This window comes from Rhincodon typus, chromosome 28, assembly GCF_021869965.1.
Source record: "Rhincodon typus isolate 14 chromosome 28, sRhiTyp1.1, whole genome shotgun sequence".
Lineage (NCBI taxonomy): Eukaryota > Metazoa > Chordata > Chondrichthyes > Orectolobiformes > Rhincodontidae > Rhincodon > Rhincodon typus.
In genome coordinates, this window is record NC_063359.1 from 15,266,796 (window position 1) to 15,278,399 (window position 11,604).

General features: G+C 40.2%; 1 protein-coding gene across 1 annotated transcript in view; it reads right to left on the reverse strand.

Moving 5' to 3' along the window:
• Positions 1 to 34: 34 nt before the first annotated feature.
• Positions 35 to 11,604, reverse strand: part of LOC125486341 (dual specificity testis-specific protein kinase 2-like) — a 17,336-nt gene continuing 5,766 nt past the window's right edge. The window contains exons 3-4 of the mRNA XM_048613355.1: positions 10,562 to 10,648; positions 35 to 2,141 (exon numbers count right to left, since the gene is read on the reverse strand). Of these exons, the coding sequence (XP_048469312.1) occupies positions 2,040 to 2,141; positions 10,562 to 10,648 (189 nt within the window). The 3' untranslated portion in view covers positions 35 to 2,039. The remainder of the gene's footprint in view (positions 2,142 to 10,561; positions 10,649 to 11,604) is intronic.

An 11,604-nucleotide genomic window follows, 5' to 3' on the forward strand; every position in this document is an offset into this window, starting at 1 on the left:
CTGACCCGAAACGTCAGCTTTCCTGCTCCTCTGATGCTGCCTGGCCTGCTGTGTTCCTCCAGCTCCACATTGAGTTTCAGCTCTCCTCCTTTTATGCAACTTTATTGCACTGCAGTGCTATGTACTAATGCCTCTTCACTGTGTTCCCTACACTTATACTCAAAAAATGCCCTACACCCTCCATGTTCCCCATGCTGGTTATTTGAAAGTTTCTATCCACTGTGTCCCACAATCTTATTAGTTGCATCAAGCAACTAATTTGAGGTGCGTGGATTGCCAATGCCCTCCATACACTCCTCCATTTGAAAACCTAGACATATTACTCAGGAATCAGTGACGTCTTCCAAGTTCATGATTTTCCATGCCCACAAGCACCTGAGCTTATCTGCACAGGCTGTTAAAATTCAACCCACTATCTCTGTGTGTTCTTGCTATGTGCAAATTGACTGCTGCGTTTCCTACATTACAAGTGACTGGATTTCAACAGTATTTCATTGGCTGCAAAGTATTCTCAGACAAGAAAGGCACTATGTAAATACAAGTTCTTAATAAGTGGACAATCAAAGGAGCTTCGAAATCTAACTCCCTTTCTTTTCAAACAGAAATAATCAGGTTCCTTTTTCGATAATGAGTAATTAATTCATTACTGAAATAGATACTCAATACTTTTCAATTATTTATCAGCATGAACAATACATATGGTACTTGATAAGGTGTGCTCACTAAGTTAAAACACAATCTTTTCACATGATTAGTTATCAAAACATTAAATATCAGAGTGTAATAATTGCAACTACACACACCAGAATGACACTTCAAGTTAGACATGGTCACAATGACTCAGCCTTTTGGAAAAACACCTAATTCTTGGCTTCAGAATGTTTTCAGCTTCTGTTCACTTTTGACATTTACTGGGGACACAATGCTGCCTACTTCGGTGCATACAATACAGTAAATATGAGGCATTGTTTGGTAAGGCTGATATAATGTCATTGAAGGACCAATAAGACAAATTGATTGCAGAAGGAATTGCCTATTCTGGAGAAAGTCTACCAGAATGGGCTTTACTGACCCTCATTCGGAATTTCCAGTCAACTGACAGATACACTTTTTAGAATTCGGACCGATACTTGATGTACCTTTCTCTTATACAATAACTGCCTTGTGATGAGGCACTTCTCTGGATTAAGACTGACCTTGGTGTTTGATGGGTGATGGTTGAGATGAGCCAAGTTGAGTTTATCAAACATTACTGCTAACCTTTGGAGGTCACTTGGAAGAAAAATAAAAATTCACAAAATATTGCCTGTACAAATTTAATGTGTAATCTTGTTTCTTTCTCTAATGCTTCATCTAAATTATTCAACATAAGCAAATTACAGACAATCTGTTTAGCGCGAGGTGATTAAAAATATATTGAAGAACACTACAGAGGAAATTCAGCAATGAAAGGGTTTGTCAGTAAATGGAGTCTTATATTTATAGCTCTAGTTTTACAGAAGTTGCATCTCCTATGAGAGCAGTTGTCATGATGTACATTACAGTCCATCAAATATGATGGATTGAACGAAAACACTTCTCTGCCTGGTAACCCAGATACAGAATTGTGATGGCAGTTTTCCAACAATTGCTGCAAGTTAAAATTTTGAATTCTGTTTAATGAAGGCGGGATAATCTGGAATTTGAGTAACAATGAAAAGTGGAGCAATACCAAATCAACCATCCATTATACATCTCTTCCAAATTTAATTTCCATTCATGGAAATAAAGGTCAGTTGAGAAGTACAACAGATAGCTGAGTCAAAATAGCTCGTTTACGTTTATAACCCAAAGTCCAAATTGTGCCACTCCCCAGTGGTCAACAAACTGATGTGACTAGGCAACTGAGTGTGTCTTTTCACTATCATGAGTGAATAAGCTTTTTCTAACACATGCTCAAATATCCAGTTTTCCTTCTCTTCCTTTATACACTGTATGATGATAACAGCAGTTGCTATCACCCATATAAGGCCTTGTGGTACAGTCAAACACTGACAGTTTCATACAAGGATCTCATTGTCCTCATTTGGCTCCAAGCTTTCAGCTACCTCCTCAAGTTGGTCCAGTAACTCAAGGAAGGATGGTCTCTTGAAGGCATCAATCTGTGGGGCAAAAGCAGAAGATATGTTTGAGCTGTGCTTCCTGTTTGGGGACATCTGAAATTGTTTATTTTGTTTACAAAAGTACTTAGTGTACAGCTAAACTGAAAATACATAAATAAAAATGTTCCTGTATTGGCATAAAAATGCACTTTTTAAAATCTTATAATGTGGAATTATATTTGAAATAAGTATCTTGCTCTGGTTATCATACTACTTGACTTTTTTTAAGATTAGACTCCATATATTATCAACAAATAAACAGTGTATGATTGGCAATGTTGAAGGGATACCCAATTCTATTTTATTTATAAAGCAATGACCAATGTATGGTCTTACTCCATTTGTTAAAAACCCACTACATGGTTTGTAATATCAGTTCTACTCGTGACTATTTATCTTGACCTTTGCATTCCCTCCATTATTTTTACCAGTTTTCATTACTTTAGTCTTTTTTACATTCATTCTCATTCTATATGTTTTCACCAATTCCTTCATTCTATTCATCAGGAGCTTTAGATTTGCTGCTGTGCCAGTCATCAGCAAATCTCACATTCATCACAGGTGGACCTCCTACTTAGACATTTTTCTGCATTTCATCCAGTGTTTCTCTGCTCACTGCAGAGGTGTTAAAGAGCACTGGGATAGCCTTGCCTCACCCCACATTCAATTACACTCGATTCAGTTTCACCAAGTACTGTTTAATTGTTGATGTCAGTCCCATATACAGAACAAAAGTCTTTCATCTCTCCTGCAAATTCTGATCACCTCCAGAAGTTGTAACAGCTTTTGCCAATTCTCTCAGCCAAAGTACTTTGATAATCTATGAGGCAGCTGTACTTTTCTTTCAGGGTTGACCTTTACCAAACATTATGTTTGGCAACCCTTCCTCAGAACTGGGAGTTCTGAGAAAGTTCCCCAGTTCTGAGGAAGGGTCACAGGACCCGAAACGGTAACTCTGTTTTCTCCCTCACAGATGCTGCCAGACCTGCAGAGCTTTTCCAGCAACTTTGTTTTTGTTTCTGATTTATGGCATCCACAGTTCTTTTGGTTTTTATTATGTTTGGCAAGTTTCACAGAGCGTGTGTCTACGTGTGACCCAGGGCATTTTCCTATACAATTGCCCCAAATTCACTTCATTAATTGATCACCATGCTTCTATGGCATTCTACTTGTCAATGTTAGCCCAATTCTCCCAATTGCCATAGGGGGTATCTACTAGCCACTGCCTGGTGATGCTCCATATTTAAAAGGCTGATGTGTACCTGGTCAATCGCAGTCAGTCTGGAGCTGCCCTCATGTTTCAATTAAGTTGCCCTGGACATGGCATGTAAAGGGATTTTGGTGCTGTGCTTAGCAGACAGGGGCATAGAGGTCTTGGTGGATGGGGTGGCACAGAGGAAGGATTCCTTCTTCCACCAGGACCAACATAAGAGACCATGATACCAGACACTGCCAGCCTGACGCTAGGGGGCTAGCTGGGTCAGAGTGCTCATAACCATCTGGAGGAGCTGCCATCAGTGTTGAAGGAAGGTGAAAGACCTTCTCCATTTCTCCAGGGTAAATGCCACCATCTTCTCCCTGTTACCTCTGCTACTGGACCCACTTCCCACCAAGGCTTATGCTCTACCACGCTCTACCCTGCAACATCTTCCCTCACTCATTCTCGTCAACTCAATTCCTCCATCCGACCAACCCTGCATGCCCTGTGTGCTGCCTACTCACTCACTCAGCACCTTTCCCTCTCTTGCACCAGCACTAACAGCTGTGTCAGCCATTTTCATCTCATTCATTCCCTCGCTTACTCGCAGTCCATGAGAAAATGGCCTACAATAGGGCCAAAGCCTCCAGGAGGGGTGATGGAGTGCCCAACATTCAGCTCCTCAACCCCTGTAGATGTCTACTCCCTTGACCAATGCCTGCTGACAAGAATGATAAGCTGCCTGGCTTTGTTTCTGTACTGAAAGGCAAGGCAAGACACAAGTACTGTGAGCCTGTTAGCTGAGGGGGCAAAACACAGAAAGACAAGGCAGGAACGCTGTGAGCATTCAAGCAGGTGCAAAGTGAATGAGCACTAAGACAGCAAGTGAACAGCCCTGAAATGCAGACTGGTCCAACCCACAAACTGCAGACCTGTATCTGCATACAACCTGCCTTGGCAATACCATTGCAATGGAAGGTGCCAGTCTGCTCCAGAGGGCAGCACTGTAAGTGCAGAAGCATACTGTAAGCGGGTCAGAGATGTGCCATGATGATGCAGTGTGTGCTAGATGCCAAGATTCATGGGTGTGGGATCATGCAGTTGCTGCCCTTACAGCGTGCCTGAGGTATTGGTGCTCAGTGTCCAACATGGATGGCCGGAGTTGCCAGGTTTTGACTTTCATGTTGAGAATTCATGGGGTCTAGTTTCTAGTTGGTGGGTGGGAGAACATGATAATGCATATCATTGAGGTGAGATGGATTAAGAGTGCAGGTGATAATGGGTGATAATCCATGCTAACAGGCATTTGCCACTTACTACGGAGAATCATATCTCGCTGGTCGATACTTGGTTGCAAAATGGGACCTTTTGGTGTCAGAGGTAAGAAGTTCTTGGACTTCTCACCTAATTTACCCAACTTTCTCACCATAGGCCATGATGTTCAGGAGATGGGAATGTTGCACTCCTAGCCCTTTTATTTAAGACTGTCATCATTACTTTAGCCTCTCTTGTTCACAGCCCTTCCTAAAATCAAACAGATCACAGGCAACGTAATGGCTGGCTTTGACCTCTAATCTATTTATGTACCTGGGAACATGTTTAAAGAAGCTGATTACAGCCAGAAAGAAATTAGAGCTGGAATAGAAATGCCAATTAAGAATGAATCCTCTAAGCATAAGCACTTTCTCAGCATGGAAATGAGCAAAGTCTTGGAAGGAAGAATGATTCTGTAATATTGGGTTGAAAAGTGGATCTTGAGACAAGCAGATATCCAAAGACTAGAAGGCTATGAACTGAGGCTATGATATGGTGGCTCAGTGGTTAGCACTGCTGCCTCAGAGTGCCAGGGACCTGGGGTTCAATTCCACCCTCAGGCAACTGTCTGTGTGAAGTTTGCACATTCGCCCCGTGTCTGCGTGGGTTTCCTCTGGGTGCTCTGGTTTCCTCCCACAGTCCAAAGATGTGCAGGTTAGGTGGACTGGCTGTGCTAAGTTGCCCATAGTGTTCAGGGGTGTATAGCTTAGGTGGATTATAAGAGGATGCTCCAATGATTGGTGTGGACTAGTTGGGCCAAAGGGCCTGTTTCCACACTACAGGGATTCTATTTTAAAAAAAAGGATGGAATGGGCGAGTTCAACACCTACATCAGTAAGGATATTCTCACTAAAGAAGACCGACAACTAAATGGGAATGGCAAAATTCTAAGGACTGACTGGAGGAAGGTTAAGAGTGGTAGCTCAAAAGGGAGAAAGAAAATGATGGCATTAAACAATCTGCAATTGCAAATAGGATGCTCCTATGAGTAGCTGGCAAGGAATGTACAAGAACTTTAGCTGTGGAGAAATAAATAAAGGACCTGCCCTTGGCAGATCACCATTATTACATTTTACAATAATATGAATCAGGAGCAGACGCAGGCCGTTTGGCCCCTCAAACCTGCTTTACCATTCAACGAAATTGTGGCAATCTATTTGTGTTTTGAATTACACATTCCCATATACTCCTGATAACCTTTTATTCCCTTTCCTAACAAAAATCTACCGTGCCTGCCTTAAAAATCCTCAATGACCCCCTCCTATGCCTTCTGAGGCAGAAAGAATCAAAGTTGCACAACCTACTGAGAGAATAAAACTGACAACTATCTTAAAAGGGAAACCCTTAATTTTAAAACCATGTGCTGGGTAGTTCAGGATTCACCCACAAGAGGAAACATCATTTTTGTGTCCACATTGTCAAGTCCATTCAGGATCTTATAAACTTCAATCAAAACACCCCTCATTTTTCTAAACTCCAATGAAAACAAGCCCAGGTTATCCAAACTTTCCTCGTAAGTCAACCCACTCATTCCAGGTATCAATTTAGAGGCATCAGTCTGGTAAATCTCCTCTGAACCACTGCCACTGCAATCAATAATAAAGAAATTGCGCATGCTGGCACTGCATTTACTTTCCTTAAATAAAGAGACCAAAACTGCACACAATATTAAAATGCCAGTTTATCAATTGCCCTACAAAAAAATGTGAGGATGTAATGCTTCACTTATGTTCAAATTCTCACCTAATAAAGGCCAACATTCCGTTAGTTTTGAGGAAGGGTCACCAGACCCAAAACGTTAACTCTGATTTCTCTTCACAAATGCTGCCAGACCTGCTGAGCTTTTTCAGCAATTTCTGTTTTTGTTTCTGATTTACAGCATCCACAGCTGTTTCGGTTTTTATTCCATTAGCTTTGCCTTTTTAATTATTGCTGCAACTGCATGCAAACTTCTCATGGCTCATGCTGTCTGCAGTCATTCTCTGTTTAGATAATATTCTGCATTTCTTATTCTTATTGCCAAAGTCAACAATTTCACATTTCCCACATAATACTCCATCTGCCAGATTTTTGTCTGCTCACCTAACTTATCAATATCAGGCTGAATAATCCTTATGTGCTCTTCAGTACAACCTTTCTTAGCTATCCTTGTGTCATCTATAAATTTAGCTGCCATGCTTTGCTCACCTCGTTTAAATCAATCATAAAAATTGAAAAATGTTGAGGTCTCAAAACAAATCCCAGCAGGACCCTCATTCTCATATCCTACCAATAAGGCAAAGACCATTTATCCTTCTCACGGTCATCTGCCAAACAGCCAAATATCTATCCACATGAGTACATTACCCCATGCATCTTGTGCTTCCATTTTGTGCAACCACCTTCTATGTGACACCTTGTCGAATGCTTTCTGGAAATCTAAGCATGATATGTCAGTGAAAAACGATTTCAGTTTCACAATGACATGCTGACTCTTCCCGATTACACAGAATTTTTTTCTAAGTGCCCAACTCCTTTATTGTTGATTGTAACACAATCACCATTGAAGACATGAAGTAAACTGGTCTATACTTTCCTGTTTTCTGTCATCCTCCCTTTTTGAATAGACACATTATATTCACTATTTTTCAGTCTGATAGAGGTTTTCAAGGATTTGAGCATTTTTGAAAATTAACACCAGAGATACTGCTTCATTAGCTGCCTCCTTTCAGATCTTAGGATGAAGTCCATCAGAACCCAGGATTGTGTCAACCCACACTTCATCACTTTGCTCAGGAGTGTTTTCCAGGTGATGTAATCTGATCAAGTTCCTCTATTCCTTCCACTTCCAGATTTACAACTATTGCTGGGAATTTAAAGCCATAGAGTCATAGAGATTTAAAGCATGGAAACAGACACTTTGGTCCAACTCGTCCATGTCGACCAGATATCCTAAATAAATCTAGTCCCATTTGGCTCATATCCCTCTAAACCCTTCCTACTCACATGCCCATCTAGATACCTTTTAAATACTGTAATTGCACCAGCTTCCACCACTTCCTCTGGCACACACCATCTTCTGCGTGAAAAAAGTTGCCCCTCATATCCCTTTTAAATCTTTCCCCTCTCACCTTAAACCTATGCCTTCTAGTTTTGGACCATCCAACCCCAAGGAAAAGACCTTGTCTATTTACCCCATCCATGCCCCTCATGATTTTATAAACCTCTGTAAGGTCACTCCTCAGTCTCTGACACTCTAGGGAAAATAGCCCCGGTCTATTCAGCATCTCCCTATAGCTCAAACCCTCCAAACCTGACAACATCCTTGTAAATGTGAGCCCCTTCTAGTTTCACAACATCCTTCCTATAGCAGGGAGACAAGAATTGCACACAGTATTCCAATATCCGCAATATGACCTCCCAACTGCTATACTCAATGCACTAACCAATAAAGGCAAGTATATCAAATACCTTCTTTCCCTTTTTTGCATTCTCTATACTGAAGTAAAATATTTGACCATTTCATCTTCCATTTCTTTATTGTGTACTATTAACTCCCCATTCTAATTCTCTAGTATAATTCAAACATTAGATCACCTTTTAAAATTAAAGTCCAACTTAGCATTTACCATGAAGCAAATATAGAATAGATAGGCCTTTTTTGTGCTACATAAATCTAAGTCAAATATACATAATTCTTTATTTTATCCCCTCTTTCAATGTGATACCTGCGTCTGCATATTATTTGCCAGCGCCTTGGAGTCTGGATTGTAGTTTGAGTCTTTTAGTCGTATACAGCCCATCAAATGTGTGCATTACTTAGACTTGTTTATCTTCATTTGGGAGAATGCTGTCTCACAGAGGTATGTGAGTACAAGGTAAGCTTGTACTTTAAAAGTAAAGGATGACAGGAGTGGGTATTTCTCTCTGTTTGAGTCCCCTTGAATTGTTGGCCCTGAATCTGACTTTCAGCACAATATAATTTTGCATAAGTAACTACCTCTGTATCAACTCGACTGCTCTGTAAATGAAACACCTGATGGAATTTGGTAGCCGCTACATCAACAGCTACTCAAGGAATGGATTTGAGATAAGTATTATAATTTGTTGCATCACATCTAGTTCCTGAAATCACCTACTGAATTCCTCTGCTCACTTCCTCAGTTGTGTGCGGAAGTTTTCTGGTGGAACTACTTTTGTTAGTTTTAATTTTGTTCTTCTATTTTCTCCAGACTCAAGAACTGTTGCTGTGTTTTTAATTGGGAGGACCATAGACCCAATTTCAATTTGAATGCATGCACACCATTGATATATGCTACATCTCTGTCCTTTCCCTGTATTTCAGTTCACTTCGTTCAGTTCAGATATTATGTCTATAAGATATGAAGCTTAAGTCCAGCCACCATGCATTGTCTGACAGCTTCAAATGTGCTTGCTCTTTGGCCTCTTACCTGGTCCACTGACAGTCGTACAGTGATCATTGGCCAAATCAGATGACCCTATCTTAAGAGGTGGAATCGTCTTCTGGAACAAAGTGTCCAGATAACTTTCCCCCTTCATGATGTGCCACAGTACCAACAGATTGGTCTCCAGCCCACTAACTTTAAGTGAAATTCATGTAGCTGCAGGCACTTAATGCAGACAAGCTTGGCCTGGATCACAATGGCATCCAGAAGCTCCCGCATACTGCCATGGTAGCACACCTCCTACCCTGCCATCTTTACTGTGTGTTAAGTAATTAACAATTTAAGTTAATTTATAATTAACAAACACTATAGTCAGTTTAGTACTACTAGTAAACATTAGCAATATTAATTAAGAGCTTATAATTACCGAATAGTTGCAGTCAGTTGGGCTTTTAAAACAAAAATTCTTTAGCAATACCAGTAATATACATACAGTTCCTTCACAGCAGTTGCTCACAAAACAATTAAACAACAATTTTCTGGCAATCTCACTGTTTGATTGCACTTTCCCCCAAATCAGGTGTTTTCCAGATGTTGCAAATGTTAAACCTGGGTCTCTTTACCATGGGCCTCAACTTATTCCCTGTCTCTTGTCTTGCTGCTGTCTTGAAACTTGAAGACATTTTGCCATTTGCTGCCATGATAGATTGGCCATGACACCAAGAGTTTCATTAAAAAGAGGTTAGGAATTAGAGTTATTCTGTGTGATTAATGGTAACAGGAACAATTGGCTCAAGTGAAATTTCTTTGCTGTTTTTACAAGAGCTAATGCTTCTGTTTTAATCTTTTGCCTTCATAGCCTATGAGCTCATGTAGAAGAGGAAGAGAACTTTGAAGGGATTGTTAGAATCCCTACAGTATCAAAAGAGGACATTCAGCCCATTGAGTCGGCACTCACCTACCAAAGAGCATTCCACACAGACCCACCTCATCCCCGCCTTTCATGGGGCTTTTACGATGGCTAACCCACCTAACCTCCACATCCCCGGTCACTACAGACAATTTAGCAGAGCTTATCCACCTTACCAGCACATCTTTGGACACTGGGAGGAAAGTCGAGCACCTGGAGGAAGCCCACGCAGACACGGGGAGAATGTGTAAACTCCATACAGCCACCTGAGGGCAAAATCAAACCCAGGTCCCTGGCACCGTGAGGTGCCTGGCAGTGCTAACCATTGTGCCATCTGTTCTAGTTATGACACTGGTTTTGACAGAATACCCCACCTAAAACATTCATCTAATATTCTCTTTCAGATGTTAACTAATTTATTAAGAATATCTTTTGATTTTATGTGCATCAAAATTCGACTCCTCCCTGGAAGCAGATTTTATTGAAAAAGAATGACTTATTGATTTTGCTGAGATATAGCTTGTACTACAGTAAAGGGTCTTTGCAATGTGTCCAAGACCAGAGTTAGTGAACCTTGCAGAAAGAATGATGGTAAGTCAGAAATACTTCATACCCTACAGCAGTTAACCGTAATTTCCAGCACAGCTTTTGGACAGCCATTCACCATTTCCTTGAATGCTTCAGTATTGAGTCCATAATCCTAGAAAAATGTTTTCAGAAAGAGATTTCAGAATTATGTATGCTCCCCTGTATGCCAAGTTAAGCCATATATAGACACATGGTAAAAATATCTTCTGAGGTAATTGTTTTAAATTGTATCATTGTGTACCAGTCAGTACTTTGACAATGAGATGCTAGTTTGGTTATGATAAAGCATCATACATTTTTATGATTAATAATTTCAGTAAACTTTTAATAAATAACCTATATACAGTATAGTATACACATGTATACTATACAGAAAAAAAAGTATATATATTGTATTAACAATTCATATTCACTGTAACAATGAGAAATTATGGACTGGATTTTGTGGTCCAAACAAGATGATAGCACTCGCAATCCCCCCATAGAAAGAGGCTCACTGGGATCCAGTGATCTCTATGGCATGAATTTCACTTATCCTGTTGTTAATTTTATTTCAGTATCAGCCATTGAGATCTGTCCTAAACAATGTCAATGAAGCCATCAAGTAAACTAAGTAGCTAAATACTGAAAAATTCAAAGACGGCAAACTAGGAAGGACAATACACTGATCATCTATCACTTTTGATTAATCTTAAGGAAAGTGAAATAAAAATTTAGCCACACACATGGAATTATGATTAAAACTGAAAGATCATAAACAAACGTCAAAAATGTTTTAAAATGCATTTGTGTTTCATTACAGTGGACAAATTTAACATTCCACTAATATAAAATTAGTTTTCCACAGCCAGAGAGATTGTTCAGCAGAAATTATGACTGAGTATGCCATTAAAAATCCAGTTACGCCTCAAACAAGAAAGCACAACCTTTTAAAGAGTCAGAGATAGTAGGAACTGCAGATGCTGGAGAATCCGAGACAACGAGGTGCAGGGCTGGATGAACTCAGCAGGCCAAGCAGCATCATAGGAGCAGAGAAGCTGACGTTTCGGGCCTAGACCCTTCATCAGA